General features: G+C 33.6%; 1 protein-coding gene across 1 annotated transcript in view; it reads right to left on the minus strand.

The window, feature by feature from the left end:
* Nucleotides 1-14,426, minus strand: part of USH2A (usherin) — an 801,829-nt gene that overhangs the window by 664,660 nt on the left and 122,743 nt on the right. The window contains exons 10-11 of the mRNA XM_055233796.2: nucleotides 5,180-5,375; nucleotides 2,279-2,409 (exon numbers count right to left, since the gene is read on the minus strand). Of these exons, the coding sequence (XP_055089771.1) occupies nucleotides 2,279-2,409; nucleotides 5,180-5,375 (327 nt within the window). The remainder of the gene's footprint in view (nucleotides 1-2,278; nucleotides 2,410-5,179; nucleotides 5,376-14,426) is intronic.

Consider the following 14,426-nt stretch of genomic DNA (forward strand, 5'->3'; position numbering starts at 1 on the left):
AGTGAGCCGAGATCATCCCACTGCATTCCAGCCTGGGTGACAGAGTGAGACTGTCTCTAAATAAATAAATAAATAAAAACCTATTTTTCTTTACAACTTACTCTATCTTAGGTATTTCTTCACAGCAGTATAAAAATGGACTAATACATGGGGTATTCTATGTATTAGAATACTATGTATTAGAATGGGGTAAACTTTAAAGAGTAATTAACACCAGTTCTGCAAAATTTTAGCAAATAAAATTTAACAATATATGAAAAGAATTACACACAAAGACACACACAAAGGTGGTTTTAGTCCAGGGACGCAACGCTGGTTCAAGATTTGAAAAGCAACCAATGTATTCTACGTTACTAACAAACTAAAGAAAAAAGATCATGTGATCATAATAATTGATGCAGAAATAGCAGCTGACAAAATTCAACGCCATTCATAAAAACTACTCTCAGAAAAACTAGGAATAGAGAAAAATTTCTCCAACTTAAAAAATAACACTATCTACAGCTAATATCCTGCTTATAAATGGTACAATCTTTCATAATTCCATCCAATAATTAGCTCCACTTTATAAGATGTTAAGAAAGAAATCTAGAGCCAGTATAAAATGGACCTGAAATAGAATTTTGAGGTCAGAAAAATCAGGTTTCAATTTCTTGTAGATCTGAATGGTGAAATGGAGAGACAAATCTGATGCACTGTAACTCGTGTAGGTTAGACACGTAACTGAGATTCTGGGAGGTAAAACTATAGTTTACAGTCTTCCTATACTATACAACAAAGCTCTTGACCTTAGATTTTCAGGGAGAAAAACTGTTCTGCAAGTGAAAATTTACATAATGCTCAGATAATTGTAATGACCGTTTAAAATAACAATCTAACTATAAGATCAGTGCTCAGATAATCTCTCTTTATTCATTCAACATTTATGTGACAAATACTTATTGGGGGCTTTTTATATGACCGAAACTGTTCTGTTTATGTTGGACAGAGAGAAGAAAAGTAAACAAATAAATTAATTTTACAAAGCCTGTAATTAGAGTAACATGGGATAATATGAAAAACCTGAGAATGTTTTGTAATTGGGTGGTCAGCAAAGATATCTCAAAATATGATATATCGATATTTGAATGATAAGCAAAAGATAGCCATGCTGAAAACTCAGGGTGGATGTGTAAAAATGAAATATAATATAAAGATACAGTCAGAGTTTACTAATTAATATATGGAAAACTGTAGTATGACTTTCTGAGAAAATAGTCTCTCAATGTTATAAAATAAAAATAGTAGAAATTGTCTTTATTAATAATTTTTCTACTCTTCAGCTTTCTAATGAAGCATGTAATGCCCCCTTATTAACACATGACGGTTACTCTGAAGGTCTTTGAATCTATATTTTGTCTTGGTTTATATTTGTCTTTTATTTGGGAAAGCAATTTTTAATGAATTCTCAAAATTATATGAGAAAGATATTTTGTCTTGTATGTATTATGTTCACAATATAACTTTTTAACGAATGTTCTCTAATTGGATTGTGGTTTATGCTCCTAGCCTTATGTATTTATAACAGAATATATAATTGTTTAAAATTAATACAATCATTGAATTGATTCTTCAAAGTAAATTTCTCTTTTACGGATTTTCACAATTTTCACTTATTAGTATTACCAGAACAGGTAAAAACTCCAGCTTAAATAAGAAGCGCATTTTTCTGCTTGAGGTAGGATACATGAACTGAGGTTAGTTAGAACCTGTGTGCATGTAGGCTAGACATCGATATTTGTGATGTAAGTAAAAAGAATGTTTTAAAATTATAAAAACTCCATTGTACTTTTAAGAGGGAACGTTAGACTAAGAAATTTAGAAGCGAGGCTATCATAATTTCCATCTGGCCCTAAGTGTAAGTGACTTTTGCTATACGATCTTCTATGGAATTTTTGGAGAAACTATTCTTGTTTATTTATATCATGTATTAATATTAATTCACCAATAATTCCAAGACATATACCCCAATTTACTTGGAACCTCTACCCTTCGATTTTTTGACATTTGTAAAATTAAAACTAAAATAAGCCTTTTTATATGCAAAGGACCACCGAACTAGTGCTATATTTCATGTCCATACTAAAAGTTGCACAGGAACAACCATCTCTTTGAAATGCAAATGCACATAGAGGATTTCCTGGTAAATGCAGTCTTCAATTCTACTAGTGAAATAACATCCAAATAAGTTTCTGGCGGACAGAGTAATCCTTTACCTTAAATACTCAGAAAAACTCACCTGATCGCAAAGAATGCTACCATTTCTAGTGCCAACTTTATCACAGTCACAGGGTTTGCAAACATCTATGGCCAAAGGATCTGCACCAACTTGTCGGAAAAAGTAATCCTTGCACAGCTCACAGTTCCTTCCTGCATCAGGGAAAGGTTATGCATTATGACTTCTAATTCATTAAAATCAGCTGCATAATTCAAAATTAAAGACTGTATTCCTTTGAGGGAATTCTATAATTTTCGGGACGTCCATTTTAATGCACCTTTCATCTCTACCTGCCAATTTAGTGATCCAGAGCATATGAAACAATGAACCTGTTACAAACTGTGCTTTACTTCATTAAACTCCCATCTGTTATATAATACCACACTTCTAAAAAGCTGTGCTTTATAGGGGCCCATACATTTGGAAAGAGTTTGTTCCTAAACTTAAAACTTTATGTCTGGGGCCAGGCACTTTATCTAAATTCAATACAGTAGGAGAAATTTCTACATATGTGGTAGATGATACTTATATAGTAAGAAGCAAGCAGTTATGTAGTATTGGAAATATTTTTCTAGAACTCAATCACGTAAAATGGGAGACTTCTCTTAATATAATTTATTATTCTGTAGTTAACACAATTAAAAACAAATGATTATGTTAGTGGCCATTATTTTTCATTTCAAAGATTGAAATAGAAATTCATTATATTTAGAGATACCAAGTACTTTTCATATTAAATACTAGAATAGCCTGACATGTTAGATATATCAGGTAGTTCCTATAGTTTATAATTTATAATTACAAATTTTCTTTGCTATATTATGCAATAAAAAAAACCTAAACTACAAGGAGTTTTTAAAGTGAATGTGACTAATATATAAGATAATTGAAATAAGCTGAAATAAAACTCAAGACTATCAATTCCCCCTTTAAACATGATGTACTTTGCTCAAAAAATATTGAAATTGCCCCAATATTAGAAGACTACAGAAATAATCAATAATCAATAATATGAAAACTCATATTCTGATAGATATTGGCTATTGAGCTAGTTAAAAACTAAATTGATTTATAATATTTCTAGACTATTTCCATTTACATATGCTGTTGACTCCCAAATCTGTATCTCCAATCTAGAAATCTCTCTTTTATTTATCAATTAGTGAATATTTATTGTGTGATTACTATGTACCAAATACTGTGCTAAGTGCTGTGTAATACAGTAGTGAACTAAATATGAAATACCCATTGCATCTCTTTCACAAAGCTCTCTTACAGTCTAGGAGGTTAGAGGAATCTTAACTAAATTATACCAGGAGTAATACACATTTATAAACCATGATAAGCATAGTTGTCACTAACATGTATAAGTGATTCTGATCTTCTCTAAAGCATCATGAGAGGATTTCCTTGAAGAAAAGAGCTTCAGAACTGTATTTCCAACTGCCCCCAGGAGTTTCTCCTATGTCTCTTGGAAACCGAGTGAACATATCCACAACAGAACTTGCCATCTCCTCCCTTATCTCAATCCTCCTGTATTTTCTATCTCAATGGCTGGCACCAACGTTGAGCCTACTGCTCAAGCTAGAATGTAATGTTAGGTATCAGTCTTGGCTCTCCTTCCTTCCCTTGCCTACACTCTGCTCACAAAACACTCACATTTTTATCCCAAATATCTCTTGGATCCATTTCTCTCTATCCATACCATCTGAAATGTATTCTGACATTATTTCTCACCTGGATAATTGCAGCACCTCACTAACTGGTTTTCCCCAACCACTCTAACCTTCTCCAATCCATTTTTTACTTTATAACCAGGTGTATCTTTTAATAACAAGTAACTGATTATGCTCCTTTCCCATATAAAACCCTTAAGTGTCATCTCCTTGACCTTAGATAAAAGCCAAATGCTTTATCATGGCTCCAGAGTCCTCTATGATCTTGCCCTGCCTTCCTTCCTAATATCTCTTACCACCAGCCATTTGCCCATCTTTCGGTTTTTCAAAGGTGTCATGTTTCTCTCTCCTCTAGGCCACTGCACAAAATGTTTCCCTAACTGTAAGCCTTAGTTCACCATCCTAATCCTTCAACTGATTAACTCCTACTGTCCTTGCCCTATCTTAGCAATCATCAGACAACTTTGTAATCATTCCTTTCAATAGTCTGTCTTTCCCACTGTACAATAACCCAAAGACAGAAAATTCATTGTCTTATTCATCTTCATTTCCCCAGCACCTACCCAAGATCTTGTGATATTTAAGTTATCAATAATCAGCTGATAAATTGATTCATGCTTAAGAGTACCACTTTGAAACCCATCAGACATACGCTATTATATTTTACAAATTCAGATGTTGGCCATCGCTTGCCTTTCAAAAAAAGGATGGTATTTTTCAATGACTAGTCAAAGGCTTTGTAGTTTTAGAACAGGACTTTGATTATCATCATCTCCATTTAATTAGTGTTTTCAAAAAGAGTATTCTCAGATTACCAGTGTCCATGCCAAATCTGAATGAATGCAATCTCCACGTGAGAATCCAGACATAATGGACAACAAAGGGGACAAAAGGAAACTTATTTTAAGGATATGTGTTCAAAGTAAGCATTCCTGAGTTATTCTAAATATGGTTGTGGTTTAGTCAAATGGTGTGAACTCTTTAAAGAACAAAACAAAACAACAGCAACAACAACAACAGAATCCTTTTCCTGAAAAGATATAGTTTAAGACTAGAGTGCTATTTCTGAAAAGTACCTAGTGATTTGGAAATAGGAAGATTTGGTGAACTAGCTTTGATTTTCAAACTTAAAGGTATGAAAGTACATCTTTAAATAAGATAGCAATAACATAATTCAAAATAATATGCATTGTAGATAGAAGCACACAGGCCTCCAAACCAACTCAGGAATTTATTTGCTACTTACCTGTAGTATTATGCTCACAATCATCACAAACTCCTCCTCCCCCTCTGAAGTGCTCAAAAGGAAATGGGTCTACAGAGATGTTGTAATGGCAGCTTTTGGAATGGCTGTTGCATTGACAAGGTTTACAATTGAAAGCGTGAACTTGATCACCTTGGCGGAAAGGCTTGTCATTATAAAGAGGCAAGCAGCGATCACACTAGAACAAAAAATATCAGAACAGTAAAGAAAATAAAGCTGTGATTTTCTTTCATTTTATTGATATGTTAGGCCTTTCACCAGAAGTAAAGCACATATCAATGAGTTAAAAGTCAGCAATGATTTTATTTGAAAAATATTTCATAAGTCAGAAATAGCATATTTATGGGCATGGTAGGGTGGAATTGTAAAAGTGACCATGCAAGCTTGAACCATGCAAAATGATATTTTTTTCTTAATTTTTATTTTTTGTGGGTACGTAGTAGGTGTATGTATTTATAGGCTACATGGGATGTTTTGAAAAAGACATACAATGCGTAATCATCACATCTTGGAAAATGGGGCATCTATCCCCTCAAGTGTTTATCCTTTGTGTTACAAACATGCAAAGTGATCTTAATAATCAACAGGGAAGGTTATGATAGTTCTAAGACTTTGTAAAACTTCAACATGTTAACAACTCCCCACTGCCGGTTATAAATGTAAAGAAATAAACCAGTAAAATCGACCATTTATTTAGTACTCTGTAATTTAAAACATTAAAAACTTGGAGCAGTTGTTTTACTCCTTTGTAAAATACTCACTAAAAGTACTTTGAACAGTGCTTGCCTTCATCTCACCTATAACTTACCACACTGAACACCAGCATCTTTTTTTTCTTTTTTTGAGACAGAGTCTCGCTGTCCCCCAGGCTGGAGTGCAGTGGCATGATCTCCGCTCACTGCAAGCTCCGCCTGGCGGATTCAAGCGATTCTCCTGCCTCAGCCTCCCGAGTAGCTGGGACTACAGGCGCCCGCCACCACGCCTGGCTAATTTTTTGTATTTTTAGTAGAGACGGGGTTTCACCGTATTAGCCAGGATGGTCTGGATCTCCTGACCTCGTGATCCACCCGCCTCCGCAGCCCAAAGTGCTGGGATTATAGGCGTGAGCCACCGCACGCAGCCACATCTTTTCTATGCCTTGGTGAATTGTCACGCTCCTTTCTAAGTTTGAATCAGCTTCCAACATTTTAACTTTTATGCTTTTAGTGTTGTGAAGTACCTGTGAGAATTCCTCTAATGTGAAGTGTTTGGGTGTCACTTCCTCCAGGACATCTTCACCCTATTCGTGGCAAGCACTTTCCTCACTTATGTTAAGTTCACCTTCACTAAGTAGCTCTGACTACATATTCAGAATCTCTCAAGCCTCAGTAGTAACTATTTCTTCTATGACTCCACTTAGGTTCAATCTGAATTTTACTTCAAGTATTTTCTTTCTTTGCGGTGCTTTCCTCTTTGCTGTCTGATTTCTCTTCTTTATTGAATATCTGCGTTTGTAAAGTGCTCGGGTTTATCACTCACAGGGAGGCAACACAACCACATGCTTCTCTGTCTATGAATAAACTGAATGATAAATGTGCAGTGCGCAATCACCAACAGATACTGAAAAAAGTAAACGTAATTGGTCACTGACCACAATGTGCATCTGTTATTTTATGCGGTAATTTGTGGACTGCAGAGCCAGCAGCAATGTTTGTTTATGTAATTACTCACAGTAATATTCAATGTTACCCGATACTTGAGCTACATTGTTGGAGGACTGGTAGAGTTTAACTAAACTATGATAACTGATATTCATGCATATCAGAATTGTATAAGGAGAGAACTGCCTGTATAACTGTAAGACAAAATTTACTCACATTACATAATAGGTCTGTCATGTACTGGAACAAATAAGAAAACCTGGATATATGTTTTATAATTAATTATTTTAACTTTCTAATATAAATACAATTTATGGACAAAGTAAAATTTTTTCCATAGATTTAAATAACAATTCAGCTGAACTGAGTTTAGTGTAACTACAGACATAATAAAAGTATTCTTTATAAAACAAAGGCAGGAGGTAGAAAATTAAAAGCACTGATAATTTGACTAGCAAATGATAAGTCAAAATGTCAACATGAGACAATTTCTTTCAAATTTCTATATGCATATATTTTTTCTTTTCAAAATTATGAATATATGTGGGTATTGTGTTATTAACATCACGTATTTTGTATTACTACATAGTTTTGTATTATTAAACATCATGTATTTTGCTGCATCATTTCTTATATTTCTCATAAAATAACATTCAACCCTTCTGCAATCATTACACATTTAGTATTTTTTTTCCATTTTATTTTGGGGATGGAGAGTGGATATATATCTAAGTATTACCTTAAGAAAATTATGAGATGAAATTACATTATCAAAGAGTATAGACATTTTAAAGATTTTGTTAAATATGGTCAAATTCCTTCTAGAAAAATTAAACTCATACACCAGCAATATCTGAGAATGTCCATTTTCTTGTGTTCTGCCCATAATTGTTACATCTTCAATATTTTGATTTTAGATAATATGTCAATTACTGTTTTAGTATTTATGTCTTTGGATACTAGTAATGCCAAACAATCTTCACCTAGTTCTTGGTTAGATATAGTCCTTTTTGAGAAAATTATTCATTTTTCTTTAGTATTTTCTTTTTTAACTGACTTCAAAGATTTTATCAGATATTAGAATTTTTCTTTGCCTGTAAAACAGTGAAGATTTAGTTCATAATTTTAAATACACATTTATATTTATTTCCTTCCCCTACTTTATTGGACAGAATTTTCAGCATAATAGTTAATTTATGTGGTATAGTAGTGTGATAGGCATAATTATCTTTTTACTCATTTTAATGAAAATGTCTATAATGTTACAGCTTTTATAGTATTGACTATTGATTTTACATAGACAATTTTTTTCATTTTAAAGAAGAAATTGTTACTTCAAAACAACCAATATGGATTTATGTAAAAAAAATAAAAAAAATGTCAATTTTATTAAATGTTCTGATTTAATTGTTTGACCTATTGAACTGATAAATTATACAATAGGTTAGTAGGCTAGTTGGAGTCTGTGCTTGCATTTTTTAATAAACCCAACATCATTAATAGTAAATAATGCCAAGTAAAAAAAATTCAGGAGTTTTACATTTATAATCATAAATGAGATTTATCTAGGTTTTATAAAGACTTTTATTAAAATAAATACACCTTAGAATCTTAATAGGTAATAAATGTACTTGTATTTATAAAGTTAATTTTAATATCTGAATGATCAGAAAATTCTCATTTTGCACACACACTAAAACCAATTACATTTCATCAAATTATATTTCATGTAAAGTACAATAAATTCAAGATAAGATTTATAATAAGCAAATACCAAGATTTCTGAAATCATTTTTCTCACTCTCTATTTGCTGTGAAATACTTAATGTGACTTCCCTAAGTGCCCAGCATATGCCAAAGTTACATGTTAAATTATGAATCAGGAGAGTCAAACCATGTAAAGTAATGTCTCTCTGTTTATCCATGATAATGGTCCTTTGCTGTTTGTTTTATATTAACATTGTTAAAAACTATTTTCACATTGGGACAACAAAGGTTATTCTATTGTTCTATTTTAATATAGAATAAATAGCAACAAATATTTAGTATTTTAGAACAGTTTGACATATTTCATAATCATTATTGGAACATACACTAGTCAAAAGCATTTTTTTTTGGCCAGTATTTAATTTTCCCCACTAGTTCAATTTCTTCCTTTAACAATCTTAAAGGCAGAAGACAAAATATAAGAATTTAAGTTGTCCAGTGTGTTGCTGTTTAATGGTTTTCCAAAATTTTAGCATGAAAACAAAGTGAGTTTTTTCTACTTAGCTGGGGAGAGAGAAAAAGACAAAAAGGAGAAAAAATAATAAGAATGTAAACATTAGGTCACAATGTTTATAACAGGTAGTGCTACATTTTAATAATTGGTAAAAAATAATTCACCCTTTTGGTCATTTTACAATGGTCAAGTTAAACTCTATGGTCAATTAAAATACCACTGTAATATTCTTTTTGGAGTGATGAAGACTATTTTTCCCCACAGCCATTTGCAAAACTTTAGGCTAAGGTAGTTGTCCCTCTTCTCATCTCTCAGAGTACTCTATTAATACCTCAATCTTGCTCCTGTCACTCTACTGAAATGATTGGCTTATGTATATGTATCTTTCAGGAAATACAAGTTATTGACTTTATATTCTCTGTGTCATCCATGCATTAGGAGCATGATAGACAATTGCTAAGCTGTTAACTGACAATTCACAATTAATAATGATATTAATGTCCAAAGAAAGTTGTTCTTGAGGGAATTTAGAGAGGAAACAGAATGAGAACAATTCACAAAGTGACATTTATGGAGAGTCTTCAGAATTGACTGTTATGTGATGATTTGCAATAAAAACCACTTACAAATATAAAATGAAACTCACTTCATAAAAGAAGAATATGTAGCAAACATTAAAATATTTTCAGCTATGGGTCTTTAGCCAAAAAAATTTAAAGGGGGGAAATTGACCTCTTTACATTTCCCTCACCAGCAATGCCCATATGCAAATCAAATTTATTTCATAAAATCAAAAGTTAGAGATTTAGGTACAGGCTGGGAGTCAGACAGCTTAGTTCTATTATTGGTGCTGCTGTTTACTAACCGCAAAAAGGCCACTGTGAAAAGTAACATCAAATGCATACTCTCATTTGATGAGTATACTCTCATTTGATGAGAGTATACTCTGGTTACTATATTGAACATTTAAAATGGGTTGTTTCATTGAATCTTTTAGGCCTGGGTGATACAATATCTCACATCTAATTTCTGTTTCTTGATTTGCTAGCCCTGTGTTCTTGAGTAATTGCCTGTACCTCTTTAATCCTTATTTTTCTCACTTGTAACATGAGAGTAATAATACTTCTCTCATAAGGTTGCTGTAAAGACCAATCAGTTATCAAAGTGCTTGTCACACAGTTGGCCCTCAGCAAACTTGCCTACTACTTTGATCGTTATTGGATTCACAACAGAGGATTAAAGAGGTTAAGTAACATGAACAATGACAATGGACAGTTAGTTAGTCCTAGAGTCCTCTTTACTTCTGTGAATCTCAGTTTCTTCATCTTCAAAATGAAGATAACTTAATGGAATGTCTTACTTTTATCTGACTCAAAATAATCTTAGGATAAGTGGTAATATATAAATAATGCCCAAAACAAAGCCTGGAAGTTATTACGTGCTCAAACCTGAAAGTCAGAAGATGGAAGAGGAGGAAAAAGAAGGAAGAGAGGGGTAAAAACCCAACAGAATTGTTGATCTCAAGTTTGACTAGCACCAGCAGTATATGACTATCACTATGCTATATATAGTCTATAACCATTAAAACGTGATTCTGTGATTCATAAATGCGCTGGTCTATGATCTGCTTTGGAGGTGGTAGCCTACAGAGTGGAGCAAGAAGAAATTTATGACCAAAATTTATTTCTGGTTAATTTGATCATCTGTAGCTGTAACTACAGAGGAGGTCCTATCTATCGACAATACTTCCTAAGAGCCATCAGACATAACTATTACTTCTTCTAGTAGCCCTATGTGTGGGGAAGATGTGTTCTAATTGGATAAATGAAAGAATAGATGAAAACTTGCCTTCTGACTTCTTGGATTTGAGGGAGAGAAATGAGCTCATTAAGCTGTCTTCCCCAGTTCAATTAGCCATGCAATTAACCTGATTCCCAATATTTTAAAAACCCTATTCCATTGTAAAACTTTTGCCAAAGGCAAAATTTTGCTGTAACACAATGCCCTGAGCCTATTTTTCTCTTGACTTCAAAGCATTCTCATTGAAGAATTTGTTTACTCTATGGTAGTTTTTATTATTCAAGTTGTGCTTTCTTAAATATAAGTTGGTGGAAGTGATGAGATGGAAACTGTGGTCCTGTCATACTGATTTCAGATGCAGTTTGTCTTTTACAAAGCAACTGCTGGCTGTTTGAGTTTGGGATATTGCCTACATGAGTTAGTGGAGCAAATCCAGCAAAAGCATTCCTTTGCTATTTCTAGGAAGACATTTTTGCTTTTTGATTATAATCTTTAAAAAAATCTAATTTCAGATTTTATACTTAACGTCAGCCCAAAGCCATTATCAAAAAGCCTAATAGTAAATAAGACTGGACTAAGTGCTGTATCAATGTTCCAAAGACACAATCCTGGCTGCCTTAATGTTTAAAGCCAAAGACAAATTTTACCACTGACCCAATGGAATGGCTCTGGTCCTGCCAAACTACTTGTTATTGAAAATGGCTGGCCTTTCTTTTGTGGAGAAAAAAACCCTGCAGATATATGGATAACCTGTTCTGTTTTCCTGAAGAAAACAAGCATAGCTGTTATTTTTTGATTCTCAAATTAGTATTTTTTGGATTATGATAATACCAGGGTGAAAGGAATTTGTAGAAAGGGCCAGTGCAGAACACTGCTTACAGGAGAGGAGTTTATCCATTCCTTTTATGAGGAGCAACATATGTATACATTCCACAGGACCCAGAAATTCCACTGATAATTTAGGAAAATAGTTTTTTTTGAGACAGAGTCTCACCCTGTTGCCCAGGCTGGAGTGCAGTGGCGCAATCTTGGCTCACTGCAAGCTCCGCCTCCTGGGTTCACACCATTCTCCTGCCTCAGCCTCCTGAGTAGCTGGTACTACAGGCGCCCGCCACCACGCCCGGCTAATTTGCTTTGTATTTTTAGTAGAGACGGGGTTTCACTGTGTTAGCCAGTATGGTCTCCATCTCCTGACCTCGTGATGCACCCGCCTCAGCCTCCCAAAGTGCTAGGTTTACAGGCGTGAGCCACTGCGCCCAGCCGAGAATATGTTTTTAAAGCTGCTTGATAAAGATTTTCTGTTTTAATAACGGGGTGTTGATAATACTGAAGAGAAGGAAACAAATTAAATGCCCAAAAGCAAGAGAGTGGTTTAAGATGTCCGAATTCCTAAAAAAAAATAAGGCTAGCATTTATAAATATAAATAGAGAAATATATTCATAATACAGTTTGAATTGAAAATCAAGTTAAAAATAATATATGGAGTATAATCCTCTATTCTAGATAAAGGTGGACTTATCTATAGATATAAATATGCAATTTTAAGAAGATAGAGACAGATGAGACAGGTTTACTACTAATAAAAATAATATAATGCCTGAAAGTATATAAACTAAGAGTATTGGCTGGGGTTACCAATGGGTGGTAGGTTTACAGATAAAGTTTATAACTTTATTTTTTCCACAGTGTGCATTTATTACTAATGTATTAAAAATTGAGGGCAAATAAAATGTAACTGCATTGATGGTTACGAGATAATTATACAGCATTTGCATGTAACATTTCACTAAGAAAACCTAAGAAAATTAATATGTTTCAGTTTTAAATTACACATAGATGAGCAAAAAACTGCAGAAAAAAATGATTCTCTTTTCAAGTACTATGTAAGCTAAAAAGTTGTTGAGCCACCAGTAAACACAGTATGATCTGTAAAAAATATGCATTTTTTTCAAAACAATGGGATTAATATACAGAAGCAAAGATGTTGAGAGATGATGCCTAAATTTGTTTTAAAATTTGATTGAAGACATACACAACTAAATGACACACCAATGCCTATTTGGGTCTTTGATTCTAAAGATGATACTGTTCTATTATCATTTTGTTGGTTTGCAAAGACAGACAGAAGGAATACTTTGTAGCCTATTCTTTGATTATAAAGTTTCATGAAGTATTAAATTCTTCGTCCCATAATTGGTTCTTAATAACTCCTTTCAGATAATACAAGAATAACCATGAAAAAACGGAAGAGATAATAATTGGTAAGTGCATTATAAGTAAATTTTTGAATTCTCATATTTTTCATCTACCTTTTCTACCAGTGATTTTAAAGTTTGATTTAAAATCAAGAACTCTGTGTGCATCTTATATTTTATGCAGCTCCTGAAGCAAATGGTTTTCTATTTCATGTTTTCCCAATCTCCAGTTGATCATTTGTCACTTTCAATTATGTTTCGGTTTCTTCTGTAACAACTGGATTCCCCCGATATGTCCCTGAATGCTCAAATTATGAGATTAGACAATGGCTATATCAGGGTCAAGGACCTTTATCACTGATTCATTTAACTGCTTTCATTTTGATAGCTTCTTAAAGGCTACTAATCAACTCCACTAAGTTGCAGCCAAATACTTTGACATGTTCAGGTATGAAAATCATTGAATCTAGAAGACACTGATGAAATTTATTTTATTACATTATATTCTAATAATACACAATGACAGTTCTTTCTTGTGGATCATTAAACTAAAGTATAGTGTTCCTTCGTTACTATTACAGAGCAGCAAAGACAATCTTTGAAAGATAACCCATAGTCTCCAAAGCATTTTTATCAACTCCACTTCTAATAGACTGAATTTTTTTTTTTTTTTTTTTTTTTTTTTTTGGAGACAAAGGACAGAGTCTTGCTCTGTTGCCCAGGTTGGAGCCCAGGCACTATCTGGGCTCACTGAAACCTCCACCACCCACGTTCAAGAGATTCTCATGCCTCAGCCTCCTGAGTATCTCGGACTACAGGCACACACCACCATGCCCAGTTAATTTTTGTATTTTTTGGTAGAGACAGGGTTTCACCTTGTTGCCCAGGCTCGTCTCAAACTCCTGACTTCAAGAGATCTGCCCACCTCGGCCTACCAAAGTTCTGGGATTACAGGCGGGAGCCACCGTGACAAGCCACACACTGAATTTTATTTATTTCTTAACACCTTCAAATTTACAGAGAAAGTAGAAACTTGTGTAAAATACAAGTTTAAGTAGTTTAACTGCAAGAGCAATTTATTTATTCAGTCACTTATCCAACAATCTTAAATGCCTACTATGTATCTTTGAAAAAAGAAGGAAGAAAAATATCCTCTTAGACAAAGATACATAAAGTCCTTGCAAAAGGTTGGGGGCTAGGGAGAAAATTTCCCTTCAAGGTCCTGAGAGCTCCCAGTGTCAATGACCTTTGGAAGCTTAAGTTCATAAAGATCACAACGAGTCATCGAAAACAACTTGTCTTCAATATGTTGAAGAAGTGCCTAGAAGGAGCCCTACAACATAGTAGGTACTCAATTTATATATCTGGATGC

This window comes from Symphalangus syndactylus, chromosome 19, assembly GCF_028878055.3.
Source record: "Symphalangus syndactylus isolate Jambi chromosome 19, NHGRI_mSymSyn1-v2.1_pri, whole genome shotgun sequence".
In the NCBI taxonomy this organism is placed as follows: domain Eukaryota; kingdom Metazoa; phylum Chordata; class Mammalia; order Primates; family Hylobatidae; genus Symphalangus; species Symphalangus syndactylus.